The 14,138-nt window shown below is 61.3% G+C and overlaps 1 protein-coding gene across 8 annotated transcripts in view; it reads left to right on the top strand.

The window, feature by feature from the left end:
• The window catches only part of SAMD11 (sterile alpha motif domain containing 11), a 22,511-nt gene continuing 8,373 nt past the window's right edge, over positions 1–14,138 (top strand). The window contains exons 1-7 of one of the 8 annotated variants that reach the window (XM_086343892.1): positions 12–90; positions 2,148–2,239; positions 5,481–5,662; positions 7,019–7,069; positions 9,274–9,374; positions 10,923–11,047; positions 13,942–14,031. In XM_086343892.1, the coding sequence (XP_086200018.1) occupies positions 10,981–11,047; positions 13,942–14,031 (157 nt within the window). In that variant the 5' untranslated portion in view covers positions 12–90; positions 2,148–2,239; positions 5,481–5,662; ... (1 more) ...; positions 9,274–9,374; positions 10,923–10,980. Of the gene's footprint in view, positions 1,047–1,278; positions 1,509–1,549; positions 1,658–2,147; positions 2,240–2,680; positions 2,838–3,641; positions 3,836–5,480; positions 5,663–7,018; positions 7,070–9,273; positions 9,375–10,922; positions 11,048–13,941; positions 14,032–14,138 lie in introns of those variants that run through there. The other 7 variants (XM_086343888.1, XM_086343886.1, XR_015143273.1 and 4 more) reach the window with 7 other exon arrangements.

Genomic DNA, 14,138 nt, shown 5'->3' on the forward strand with positions numbered 1-14,138 from the left:
CAGGGCCGTTTAAATGGGCCAAGTTGTGGCGGCGGCGGCGGCGCGAGTCTCCCAAGTCCCCGCCGGGCGGGCGCGCGCTGGAGTACGCGGGTGCGCGGCTGGGACGGTGGGGCGGGGCGGGGGCCTGGGACCCTCGGGCGGGGCGGGGCACGCGGCCGGAGGCTGCACAACTCCTCACTGCCCGGCTCGGCCCCGCGGGCGCAGCAGCGAGCCGGGCGCCCGGCCGCCCCAGGGGGCGCGGGCGCAGGTGGCCCAGCGCCCAGTGGAGCCCCAAGGCCCTGGAGCTGCGGCGCTGGGCAGGTCGATCAGGGATCGATAGAGCTCCGGCAGCACCATGTCTCGGGCGGCAGAGGCCCTGCCAGCCGGACGGGCAGCGGTCCGAGGTGGCCCGGCCGGGGCGCAGTAGCGGGGAGGGCGGGTGTGCAGCCGGGAGGCTCCAGAGCCCCGGCCCTCGAGACCCAACTCCAGCCTGGGCCGGAACAAGTTGCGCCGGCGGCGGAGGGCCAGGCTGCAGGAACACAGGCCCACCATGCCGGCGGTCAAGAAGGAGCTACCCGGCCGCGAAGACCTCGCTCTGGCTCTGGCCACCTTCCACCCGACCCTGGCAGCGTTGCCACTGCCGCCGCTGCCTGGCTACCTGGCGCCACTACCCGCCGCGGCCGCCCTGCCCCCGGCAGCCTCGCTACCAGCCGCGACAGCGGGCTACGAGGCGCTGTTGGCCCCGCCGCTCCGTGCCCCTCGCGCCTACCTGAGCCTGCATGAGGCCGCCCCGCACCTCCACCTGCCCAGAGACCCTCTGGCCCTCGAGCGCTTTTCGGCCACTGCGGCCGCGGCACCGGATTTCCAGCCGCTGCTGGACAACGGCGAGCCCTGCATCGAGGTGGAGTGCGGCGCCAACCGCGCGCTGCTCTACGTGCGCAAACTCTGCCAGGGCAGCAAGGGTCCGTCCATCCGCCACCGCGGCGAGTGGCTCACACCCAACGAGTTCCAGTTCGTCAGCGGCCGCGAGACGGCCAAGGACTGGAAACGCAGCATCCGCCACAAAGGTGCGGCCGCCGTGGGGGCGCGGACCGCTCCGGTCCCTCCCCTCTGCTCCCTGAGGACCCGTGGGTCCGGATCCCCCTCGTCTGCCACCTGGGAGACTCCAGTTCTGCCTAGAGAGGGCGCTGCGACTCTGGGGCCGCCGCAGGGACACCCCCTTCCCCCAAGCACGGTCGCCTTGTTGGACCCGGGCTGAGCGCCCTCGGCCTCCGTGGTCCCCCCCAGCGCTGGCCGCAGGAGCGGGCGGCTTTTTCTGCCCGGAAGGTCTTTGCGGGATTCCTGGGCCTTCAGGCTCCGGGGAAGTTTACGGGAACTCGGGAGAGCGGGCGGGAGGCCAACTCGGCAGGATACTCCCCTCCGGGGTTGAGGAGCCACGGGTTCTGGCGGGAGTGGAGGGGCACAAGTGAGGCCGGGTGCGGACGCGCGCTGGTAGAGAGAACGGCAAGGTGCACGGGTGGCGCAGGCAGGTGGGGGCTGCGGGGGCGCGCGTCGGGGCGGGAGCGCGCGCGGAGCAGAGTGGCGGCAGAGCTGGGAGCAGTCTCTAGGGCTCCCGCAGGAGTCTGGCTCCAAGGCCGCGACGTGTGGGCGCCAGAGCGGGCATGCGGAGGGAGAAGGGGTGAGCGCCAGGCTAGGGGTGGGGGATAGTTAGAAAGTTAGGGACCCAGTCACGCTCGTCGACTCAGGGGCTCGTTGCTCCGCGGGGTCAAGCGCAGTCCCGGGTCCTGACAGCGCCGCTCACCTGCGCCGGGCCCGACCTCCACGGTCCAGCTCCGGATTCCCGGGGACCTGCTTGAAGAGGGTGGAGCGCGGGAGGAGGGGCGCGCGGAGGCTGGGGAGGAGGGGGGAGAGACCGCCCTGCGTCAGGGGAGGGCGCTCGCCGGATCTTGAATTCCGAGCTCTGCAGATCCCCGCGACGTCTGCGAGGGTGGGGTGGGCGGCGAGGCCGGGTGTGGGTTCGGAAGTTGGACGGAGGCGGGTGTTCATACTCGTGGCGGGAGGGAACCCGGCCTTGCCTCTGGCAGCGCCCCGGAAGCATGCCCGCGTGCCCGGCCCCACCTGTGCCCGGCCCCGCTCCCTTACCGGTCCTGCCTCGACTCTCCTCGCAGGGAAAAGTCTGAAGACGCTTATGTCCAAGGGGATCCTTCAGGTGCATCCTCCGATCTGCGACTGTCCCGGCTGTCGAATATCCTCCCCGGTGGTGAGATGTGGGAGAAAACCTGGGGCTTCAGGGCTTGTTTCTCCGCTGCGGAGCTTGGCCTATGTTTTCTAGAATCAGTCCTAACCTCAACTCTGCCAGTGGGCAGGAGGGAGCCCTCAGGGGCAAATAGAGGAGACAGCTTTGGTGGGTATGCTGGGGCATCAGACCCCATCCCCCTTGATTCAGAGCAGGGTCCTGCCTATCCTAAAGCGTCTCTTTGGGAGCCCGGGAGCTGCTTCTCCTGAGGTCCTGGGGACAGCCCATGGTGTGAAGGACTCCTCCCTGGACAGTGTCATCTGATCGGGGCCTGGGGACTTTGCCTTGTTACAGGTGTGTAACACCTTTGCCTTGTGTGGGGTGTGGGGGGAGCGCAGTTTCACCATGTCAGTTGGCCCAGCCTGGGAGAGGAGCTGGTCCTAAGGGGATACTTGTTACAGGATGTGACAGTGTCGGCCAGCCTGGATGGACTTTCTGGGGTGGCCACAGGCTTGGATGTGAGTGACCTGCATGTCTGGATGCCTAGGGCTGGAGCCCTGTGGGACAAGACCAGGGATGTCCAGGAATGTCTGAGGATACAGCCTGGTCTGGGGCACAGAAGGTGCAGTGTGGGCCTTGGTGTCAAGAGAACTGCAGCTAGAAGCTGGTGTGGGGCCTCCAGCCCAGTATAGAAGTCTGTTGAGCCCTCATTAGCCTGGGGGTTGGGGTGAGCAGGAGAGCTGGGGCCTGTGCCTGCCCTGAAGCACTGCCTTCCCCCTTCCATGCCCTCCAGGCAGCAGTGGCTGGAGGCGCCATCTGAAAATCTTGTCTTGAGAGGGACAGTCTGAGCTCCTGGGGGAGAGCCCATGAGGACCACGGCTCCTGGCACCACTCAGCAGCCCCCTCTGCCAGGAAGGCCTGAAAGGACCCTGCAGGCAGCCTTCAGCTTGTTTACTTTGGACTGGTGGTAGGGCGGGGGCGGGGAAGTCTTGGATTCCTGGTGGGCCGTGGGGGTGGGCAAGCCAGGAAGCCACAGACAAACCTGTAAAGACACACAGGTTGGCCAGGGGAAGGGGACACAGCTGAGCCTCCCCACTTGCCCACCCCACACACTGTCTGGCTCGAGCTCATTGTACTCACAGGCAAGCCTGCATGCAGAGCCCCCCAGACAGAGCATGTGCGCAGGCAGCCTACCTTTGCTGAAAGCCACCACACCTGCCTGGGGCAGGAAGCCGAACTCCCTTTCACTTCTCAAGCAGTTGGTGCCAGAGAGGACACCCTTCAGGCTGGTCTGGGGCCTCTGCTCAGGCAGGAGGAACCCTCCCACCATCCCTTTCTGAAGGTCTCCCACGGGAGGGGGTGGGCAGGTGGACTGAGCCCAGCATCAGTCCCCTCTAAGACATTTCTTGACAGGAAGGACTGAGGAGCCAGTGCTTGGCTGGGACAGGGGCTTAGCACCCACTTCTTAAATCTGGGTGCTGAGCAAGGGTCAGCAGCTGAGGTCTCTGGTGTATGTGGGAGGCAGATGTGTCCCTGTCCTTGGTTCAGGTCAGGACTGCTCATCCTGGTCCCTCTTCCTTAACTCCCCACTACCAGAGCTGTTCCAGGCCACTGTACCTGGTATGGCCTTACCCAAGTGGCAGCCTCACTGCTCTGTTTCCCTCTCCTCATCCTTGTCCCACAGATGAGAAGTAAAGGGAAGTGCATGGAAACTTTTTCTTCAGAGAATAGTTTAGTTAAAGTGGAAAGGCAGGAGAGGAGGTCCTGGTGCTTGGCCTACAGCAGGCTAGAGAAGGGCAGAGCTGAGGGGCTTTGCAGCCAAGCACACTCCAGACAGGCCAGAGCTGCTGAAAACCCTGCCCCCCAGAGCCTGGCCGGAAGAGGCATGGGGCCGTTAGTCACCCCCTCTGCCTCCCTGCCTCACTGAAGCTCTGCTGTCACTGGTATAGCTTGGAGCCAAGGCCAGGGGCGCCCCCGTTTCATCTCGTAGGCCTACCCGCAACTTCACTGCTGCCTCCAACCCACCTTCCCCAGTGCTGCCCACTCTCTCACTGGGTGTGTTGAAGAGAGGACCATGGGACACCTCTTGGGTGGATTTGTGAGGGCAGGTGTGGCAGACTGTGGCTCCCTGACCCTGTCAGGGGCACTGCCCAAATCTGGGACTGGGGTGGGCCATGTGTCTGGAGGTGAGGCTGGTCTGGATCTGAAGAGAACCTCTTCTCTGGAGGATAGGGCTGTGGCGGCCACACACTGCTGCTCTTCAGATCCAGGGGGACACTCTGTGGGGAGGGGCGAAACCCCCCTGGATACCTTCCTCCCCAAGCTCCTGCGTATAATGGGGACAAAATTATCCTGGCCACAGGAGGGAGGAGTCCTAGAAGGCCTCAGTCACTGAAAAGATGAGAGAGAATTAGATAATTCCAAGGTCCCTGCCACCATCCTGAACCAGTAGTTAATAAATAAGAAAAAGCCTCCAGCCCACCAGAAAACGGGAGCTCTTCTTCCCTGGGGTGGCAGGACCTGCAGACACCAGCGGGTGCCATGCTATGCAGGGCCCTGGCCCAGCATGTTTGCAGGCTCTGGGCCCTTCTGTGGAGGCTCTGCTCCCTGCTCACACTGGGAGCAGGGGAAAGGTGCACCTCGTAGAAAAACCCTGAATCTCGTAGTTCCTGACCAAGGGGATCAGTCCCACCAGGGCGCATAGAACAAAGGGCCTTGGCTGCCAGACGACCTGTGAGCCAAAGGTCTGCAATTTACAAGGGGTCAGCCCCAGACTCCAGGCTTCAGACACCCCTGAGCTGGGCTTCATTTGGCACTAAGCATCGAAAGTGGGCTTGGCATGGGTAGGGGTTCACACAGAGTCTGAGTGGGATTGCCAGGCAGACATGCACGCAGAGGTAACTGCACGGGGTCAGGACACACAGCGTCCTGCGGGTGCTCGCAGCCCTTTAGGGGCTGGGAACGCTGGGTTGGTCCCCAGCAGGCGTCCACACACAGGCCGATCACCTGTGGAGGGGCTGGGCCGAGTGTGGAGTCTGGACAGGGCAGTGCCCATACGCTTACTCCTGAGCCCCGATCAGGGTGGAGTGGAAGGCAGTCTCTGGATGGGTTTGTGAAGGAAGACTTGCCTCCCTGCTCTTGTCTTGGCCTCTGGCCTGTTGTGAGTGTCCTAGAGGGCTGGAGGCCCCTCTGCTGTAGGTGGGGGCGCCCAGGAGGCTGAGCAACACGGTTTGGCTTAAGCTTCCTCTCCTCCCTCCCTGTTCAGAACCGGGGGCGGCTGGCAGAGAAGAGGACAGTTGCCCTGCCCCCTGCCCGGATCCTGAAGAAGGAGCTTACCCCCAGCTTCTCAGCCAGTGATGGCGACAGCGACGGGAGTGGTCCGGCCTGTGGGCAGCGGCTGGGCTTGAAGCAGGAGGACGAGCCGCATGTCCATATCATGAAGAGAAGGTGCTAAAGGGACCAGGAAGGGAGGGCACGCAGGCTCTGGCGGGGGTGGGGACTTCAGGCGGCGGAAGGCTAGGTCAGACCTAGAGGTGGAGAGCCTTTGCCCTGAGGACAGGGCCCCAGCTTAGCTTCTATCCTCTCCGTGGACGCTGACAGCTGCCGCAGGTGAAACAAAGCCTGGACTCCCAGGGACATGCCTCAGGACCACTGTGAACCTGCCTTGCCCCCACCTGGGGCCGAGTGCCAGGCCAGGACTCAGTGGCATCATTGAGGAGCAGGCACCACCAATAGTCATGGCCAGAGCAGGCCAGGGAGAGTCCATGTGGCCTATGTGAGGAGGGTCAGAGCTGCTGGGTTGAAGAAGGAGAAAGGCTCTTGGAGGAAAGTCTCATGGCACCACAGCCAGGCAGGGAGGAGGGAGCTGCATGGATCCTCATGGGAGCACCCCTGACACTCACACTCCCTCTCTTTGGAGTGGCCACTGCCTTGGCTCCTTACTCTCTCCCCCAGGCTTGGGGCCACCATTCCTGACCTCCTGGCAGAAGCCTCTCCCTCTGCCCACTCACCTCTTTTTCCATCCATCTGTCCATCCATTGTCGTCTGTCCAGCATAGCATATGTATCCCCAGAATTTCCAGGCCTTTCTCCTGCTCAGTCTTTTAGCATATTCTAATTTCTCCTACCCTAACCCTCTTGGACACCAGAGAGCCCCCCTCCCAGCCCCCACTCCCACTTGTGCTGAGGGAAAGCACCGCGTGGGCCTGCCACCAGCCTCCCTCAGCCCGGGGGTCTTCTCAGGGACACTGCTGTGGGTGAGAGGGTGGGCACAGCACAGAGCTGTTTGCTTGCTTGACCCCTCCTATCTCTGCTGTGTGACTGTCACTTTCAGGAGGCGGCTTGGCAGCAGCTGGGACCCAGGGGCCACCACCGGAGCCAGTGGTGGTGGCCATGGGGTTCATTCCTCGACCTGGTTCCCAGCACCCCAGAGCAGCTCTAGCAACTAGGAATTTGGGTTCAGTCACACAAGGCACATGCAGAGGAAGTCACGGCCCCCACCCCTAGCACAAGTGGGGGCTCTGCTGGCGCCACACAAGAGGCAGAGATGTGGGACCTCAGTTCTGTCCTTCCCAGTTCCTTGTCTGGTGAGCCCTGGAGCAGGCGCCTGCCCCGTGGGTCTGTCCTGGCTGCAGCCGCCAACGTGTTGAGCTGGTACCAGATGATGCTAGAGGCGGTTCTGAGCCAGCCCAGTTCCCTTGAGGCTGGCACTCCAGGGCAGACACAGGGCATGCCATGTACATTCTCTGCTGTCCACGTGCTGAGTTCTAGAGGCCACACTGACCCTCTGCTTCTCTCCTTGCAGAGTCCACACCCACTGGGACGTGAACATCTCCTTCCGAGAGACGTCCTGCAGGTAGGGCCGGGCCTGGGCCGGGCTTCCCTTACGTGTTGTGCACGGGCAGCACAGAGCCTTGTCGCTCCATGTCCTCTGGTTCTGACTCTAAATCCCTGCAGCCTCCCTCCCCTCCTCCTCCCCTTGGTCCGTGGTCTATTGTTGACTTCTGCCTAAGCTGTGACAGCAGCTCAGATATGGGTTCTGGGCCCAGCCCTGAAGCCAGAGTGTGCTCCCCCTCTCTCATGTGAGCCTATCTGCCCATAGATAAGGCCGTGCCTGCCCCCTCCCACTCTCCCAGAGACCTAACAGAATGTGAGAATGGTGATGTGCAAGTGGGGTCTTGAAGGACACAGGAGCTCACTAGGGAAACAGAGTGTCTACAGACATGGAGGAATGAGGGAAGGGATGTGCGAAGGGAGGAGGGGGAGCTGGCAGGCCTGTCTTAACTGGCCTTAGATACTGGGCCTGTTGGGCATTTTCCTTCAGGCAATGGGGAGCTACTGAAAGCTCTTGAGCAGAGAAGTGGTTGGTGTATGCTTTGACAAGGTCCTGCTGTAGGCCCCGTCGAGCAGGTTGGGGGTTTGCTCCAGTCCGTGGAGGGGCTGTAAATTCAAGCCATAGTAAGGAGATAAAAATGGGGAGACCTGATGTGGAGGTTGGGGGTGTTGGGGAGACCCAAGTCCCCCATCTCAGAAGGGCAGGGTGGAGCCCTGGCTGTGGTGTCTGGTCAGTGGGATCAAGTCTTAGCCCAGGGCTTCCAGGGAAGGCACAGGACAGGCCCAGCCGAGCAGGCAGTGGGCATCCAGTGCCTTCGGGCCCCTCTCACAGCCTGGCTCTGTGCCAGATGTGTTATTATTTATACTTCTGAGAATGTCTAGGTCCTGGAGCCAAATTACAATGAAAACGTCTTTAAACTTATTTCCACCTCATTTTGAAGTTGCCCGCTCAACTGATCATTTTTATGAACCGTCATGAATGTTGATGACATTTTATGAGCCTTTAACTTGGGAAGCTACATGAGAAATTGTCAGTAAGGCCTGTAGGGGAATCCCAGGCTGCTCTTTCCCTGCCTGCTGCCCCCTGATCACCCCAGCTGGCCGTGGGATGTGGGAGAGGGCCCGGGTGTCCAGACACAGTAAGAGGCCGGGTCCCAGTGTGTGGTAGACCCTCAAAACAGCTGCGATGATTGGATTTTACCAGAGGGGAGATTGGGGGGTTAGCCAACAGGACTTACAGACGATCTGCCCCCCACCTCGCCCTGCTGTGGCACCCCGGCGTCTGGCCAGGGAGGGCTGACCAAGCCCACAGCGCAGCTGCTTCACATACCCCTATCTCAGCTCTGCCTTTGTCTCTTCCTGGCTCCTTTTGGCCCCGTCCATGTGTCTTTCTGTCTCACGCTGCTGTCTGTCCTTCAGGCTCTGTCCATCTGTCTGTTTGCTGTTTCCATCCTTTCTGTCTATCCAGTAGTGCCTGACTTCATCCATCAGTCTTCATCTGTCTGTCTGTCCCTCAGTTCCACTCATCTATGCATTCACCCCCATCCCTCTGTCTGCCTGAGTCTGCCATAACCACTTGCCGGGTTGGAGCTCCCCCTTAAGCCCCGTGCATCCAGGGCAGCAGGCAGGAGATGTGGGCCCTGCCTTCCTGAGGCCCCTGAGCTGGCCAGGAGATGGACAAGGACTGGACAGTATACCAGGCACTGGAGGGGCTCCTCATGGGGAGAAAGAGTCTGACGGTTCACACATTTTTTTAAAAATAATTTTATTTAATTATTTCTGGCTCTGCTGGGTCTTGGTTATACAGGCTACTCTCCAGTCGTAGCGCTCGGGCTTCTCAGTGCAGTGGCTTCTGCTACAGAGCATGGGCTCTAGGGTGTGCAGGCTTCAGTAGCTGCCGCATGTGGGCTCAGCAGTTGTAGTTCCTGGGCTCCAGAGCGCAGGCTTAGTAGTTATGGCACATGTTGCCCATAGCACGTGGGATCTTTCCAGACCAAGGATCAAACCTATGTCTCCTGCATTGGGAGGCAGATTCTTTACCACTGAGCCACCAGGGAAGCCCTCTTCATGGTTCTTTGCATAAAACCCGGCATAATTTGTTCAGTGAACAACCGAGTGTCCACACAGGTTTTCCGGGGCCAGGCCATGCTGTCTTGGAGCTCATGGGGCGAGCCCCCAAGGCAGGAAGTGGAGGTTTGATGTGTGGGCTGTCTTGATTCCCACAAGGCATCACCTCCGTGGAGCCGCAGCACCACCTGAGTGTCTGAATGAGCAGCTGAAAGAGTTACTGGCCACGGCGGTGGTGAGCGCTGAACCCCAGTCCCTGTGTAAGCACTCAGCTGAGGATTCACGGGAAACAAATGAACGGGCCTGATCCCACCTTAAGTCTCTGGGGGCTGGTCCACCTCCTGCAGGAGTCCTGGGGGCGTCAAAAGGAGGTTCTCTCAAGGGAGAACTCGGGCAGCAGCAGTCCTGGCACCAGGCACCCCTACCCCTCCCTGATGCTGAGGACAGCACTTCTCTCTTCCACCCCTGCCCCCTGCATTGATGAGGATGATAGAGAGGATGAGAATTGCTGCCAATTAATCCCATAAAGTACTTACTCCCACCCCACCTGCCCTCTTGTTTGCATGGCGGGGGGTTGGGGGGGGCTTCCCTTCTCCAGGGAGAGGGGTTGGGGGTGGGGAGAGAGCTTGCATCAGGGTCTCCCAGCGGCTCTAGAGCCCAGCCCTGGAGGCTTTGGTGCTGAAACTGATCTGCTTAGGGGCCAGCTCTGGATTAGCCTGCTCCGGCCACCCTGGCCAGAGCGGGGCCGGCGGGGGCGGGGGGGGGCGCCTGGGGGTTATTTAATGAGGTTTAAGGTTGGTTCCCAGGTCACTTGGTGGAGGCCCCCCTTGAGGTGGCCCAGCCAGGAGGCTGCTCCATTACAGGTGGGCTGGGGAGCAAGGGTGCTGGGGAGGGATGTGCCGCAGGGTGGGCTGGGGTCCCTCCCTGCTCCTCTTCTGTCCTGTCCTGACTTCCTGCCACTCCAACTGCGTCTGGGAGGTGGCAGGGGCCCTTCTCTGTGCTAACAGAGATGCTCTCAGAACCCCAAGGGCAAATGCCGTGGGGGCCATTCCCTCCCTCTTTTGTCTGGGGTTCTGTGATATAGGCAGTGAGCTGATTTAACAGGAAGAGCAAAGACAGAATGAAATTAAATTCCTGTTTATCCCAAGGTTCTTGATGGGGAGCCCTGAGAAGAGCAGTGTGTCCTGAGCAGAGGCACACTGGTGACTGCGGTGTGCATGTGTCTGTGTGTGTCTGCAGGTCCGTGTGAGTGTGTGCGCGCACGCCCATGTATGGCCCTGCATGGGCACACAGCTCATTGGCTGCAGAGTTTGGTCTCAACCTTAGTTTCTGGATTTGAAAAAGCTGAGGGTCCGTGGGTGGTTGGAAGTTTTAGTTGCAATAGCAGTATATGCACAGGAGCAAGGGCTGGGTCCACGTGTCCTCTCTGGCAGCCTTGGGCCGGCCCTAGTGGGACCTGGCTGCCCCCCAGAGCAAGAAGCAAGGACAGTGGCCGGTCTCTCTGGAGAGAGCAGAGTCCGGACGGGGCCAACCCTGCACTCCACAGGACGACCCTCCCTGGGAGCAGCAGTGGGGCTGAGTACAAGGCTGCTGTGTTCAGCAGACACTTGGCAGGTCCTGGTGGTCCCAGGTGGGGCCTGCATAGGTCAGGGTGAGACTCCAGCACCCACGAGGAGACGGAGATGCTCACGGGAATGGTGTGCAAGAGGTGTTGTCACACTCAATGTCCCCTGGGCCATGCATGCTCACACTCAGGCTCAGCCAGGAGCCCCGAGGGGTCTCACCTTCCCTGTCTTGCTTCGCTGCAGCCAGGACAGTGACCTTCCCACCCTCATATCCAGTGTGCATCGCAGCCGCCACCTCGTTATGCCTGAGCATCAGAGCCGCTGTGAATTCCAGAGAGGCAGCGTGGAAATAGGCCTGGGAGCCGCAGGTAAGGAGCCAGGGCAGTGCTGGGTGAAGCAGGGCTGCCAGGCTGCGCAGAGCAGCGTGAGGACAGCCGCCTTGCAGCCTCCCTGCGTCTCTGCTCAGCGGCTCTGGATGCCGCCACCCCCAGCAGACTTGGCGGGCAGCCAGGGAGGCCAGCGGAGGAGGAGGCGGGAGGTGGCGAAGCCGGCTGTCCCCCGGGGCTCCGTGTGATGGTAATTGTGTTAATCCCAGCCAGCCGGGCAGACAGGAGGCGGAGGCGGTGGCTCCACTGTGGCTGCTGCTGGGGTGGGCTTGGAGTGGCCAGAGGCCACAGCTATCCCCTGCTCTCGGGGACAGATAGAGGCAGGACAGTCAGGGACCGCAGGCCTCAGGGAGGCGTACACCTGGGCACGGCTCCTGGATGGGCAGGGATGCGCTCTGCACACACCGACCCCAGAGCCAGGGCCCCGGGGAGAGAAGGGTCCACATCCTGAGAGAAGAGGGCTGGGGCAGGAGGGTGCTCGCCCGGGGCTCTGTCCCTGTGGAGGGCTAGCTCCTGGAGGCAACAAGAGCTCGGAGGGACGGGGCAGCTTGCTAAGCTTTGGCTGAAGGGGGCTCTGCATGCTGAGAGGAGCTGGCAGGGGTCCCTTTCTGCCCTATGGACCAGGGCAGACCCAGGAATTTCCCAGCAGTGGCTGCAGCTCTCAGGAAGGCTGGGCAGGGGGTGATCCATCCTGGGACCCCTGAGTACCCCCATCAGGCCCTCCAGGTGTGCCAGTGCCTGGGTAGTCCTCTGTTGGGGGTGGAGGGCAGCTGCTTCTGGAGCCGAGTTAGAGGCTCTGAGCAGGCAGCTGATAAAAATCTAATTGCCCCATCGATCGAGTGAGCCTCCAGAGTCCCACAGTGATTGAGATATTCAGAGCCAGAGGGCTCCTCTGCTGCCTGCACACGCAGAGACCTCCTCATGGTGCCTGGCCTGAGTGCTTGTGTGCCCCGGGCCTGGCCAAAGGCTTGGGCTTCCACTTACACCCGTGTGACACGTGTGCGTCAAAGTGCCCTCATGTCTTCCTGCTGAGGTACAGGATCCGCATGTGAGCACTTCACGGGTCACAGTGATCTGTGTGAAGTGCCATGTGTCCTGTGTCTGGGTTTCATCCAGGTCCTGCCCTCTTCTTGGGACTCTAGTCCTCACCAGCTTCCATGTCTTTCTGCCAGCCCCTGGGTAGAGGCCTCGGCCTGTCCTCACCTCCTCCTCCCCAGGAGCACGTGTCAGCTCTGTGTTCACCTGAGCAGGAGGGGTCAGGGAGGACTGGGCTCGCGGTGGGCCCTGCAGACATCTCCTTACTGTATGTGTGTCTGTGAGTATATGCAGCCCTCATCAGGGACTGATGAGCCCCGGACCCCCATGGCAGGACCTCTCTAGGACCGTAGGCATGGGTCTCACTGTGGACCCACCTGCCACCCCCTCCCAAGCACCTCTGCCAGGCAGAGATGAGCCATCACCCCCCAAGAGAAAGGGGAGGGGGTCTTCCCACTGTGGAGAATAACTAGATCGAGGGAAGTGGAAGCCCTGGGGTATTCTCTGGGTCCCCAAGGGGTATGTGCAGGGTCAGGTGCAGGCAGCAGACGTGGACCCAGCCCTTCCCAGGCTTGGCACAGCTGGACGCTGCAGCCCTGGCGGTACTGCTGGCCAGAGGCTCTCTGCCTTCCTCAGGGGCTTCATGCTGGTTGAGCAACCCCTACCCATCCTACCAGGTCACTAAGGTAGGACCCTTTGTCTGGGTGGTGGGGACCTCGTCCTCGTCCCTCTCAGGGCAAGGTCTGGGGCTAGGCCACTGGGCCCAGGCCGGTGGCAGGAGGTGGCTGAGATCAATAAGTCATTAGCACCATTCTGTCAGCTGTAAAGTGGAGATTGATCGGCACTCCACTGCTGCACTTCCTCGCCTGATAAAAATGACAGATTAAGGGAATAAGAAAAAGGAATTAGGCTCTGGAGCTGACCGCAGGGTTTCTCAGGCTCCCCTTGCTGAGGTGTCATGGTGCGCCTGGGTCACTGAGGGGGTGGCCCCTTCACCCAGATGGCCTCATGAGGAGGGAGCGAGGCCAGGAGCACAGGATTTGGATTGGAAGCCGACACAATTGCTGAGCTGTTCCACAAAGACCTCCCAGACCTTAGGCTCAGGAGGGAGCCTGGCATCAGGGTGCCAGTGGCTGAGGTAGAGAAAGGCTGACTCCTGGGGACAGGAAAGAGGACTTTAGGATAGGGGTGGGGCGGGCTCTGGGCCACATGAGGGGCTGTGCACAGTGGGTGATGGGGTGCCCTTGGGCACTTAGCCCAGCTGGACAGGTAGTGTCCTTGGGCTTTCTGGGGGCAATGACGGGTGTGTCCTGGCAGGGAGGAACCCAGGAAGAATGGATGGGGCAGATGCACCTGACCTCCAGGGCCTGTGGCCTCTAGGAGGAGGTTGGGCTAACCTGGCATGGGACCCTGCACTGCTGGTAGTCAGTCACCCCTGCCCCAGGAGGAGAGGTTGGTAAGGTGCGAAGAAGGGCTCCTTACTCTGCAGAGGAGGCTCGTCTGGCAGGTGGGAGCAGCATGGTGCCTGTGGGGTCCTGAGTTGCTGCCTGAGGCCATAACCATGCATCTCCCATCACATCTACACACATGCAGTCCAGAGCCCAGGTCTGGACTGTCCCATTCCCTCACTCTGACCCAACCCTGCTGGACTGGGCGAGGGTCAGAGGCACCTTGAACCTGGCCAGGACCCATAGGCACCCCTGAGTGATGAGAGCTATGGTTCTGGGCTGAGCTGGAGCTGGGCCGGCATTGAGGCCGGTACTGGGGTGGGCCGGAGCTGTTCCTATCCAGGCCTCTCCAAGGCCTGAACACAGGATGGGGTTCACTCTGCCCTCTCCCAGGTGACCTGTTGGGCAAGAGGCTGGGTCGCTCCCCCCACATCAGCAGTGACTGCCCTTTGGAGAAGAAGGCCCGAAGCAAGTCTCCTCAAGGTGTGGGCTTTACCCCGGGGGGTGAGGGAACAGCTACTGGAGAGGGAGGGGGACAGTCTGGACCCTCTGCTGGGCATAGTCAGCCAGCAGCAGATTCTAAGAGGGGA

The sequence above is a fragment of the Bos grunniens genome, chromosome 16, assembly GCF_055505025.1.
Source record: "Bos grunniens cultivar Pamir isolate PY7600 chromosome 16, Bosgru_T2T1.0, whole genome shotgun sequence".
NCBI classification, from domain to species: Eukaryota; Metazoa; Chordata; class Mammalia; order Artiodactyla; family Bovidae; genus Bos; species Bos grunniens.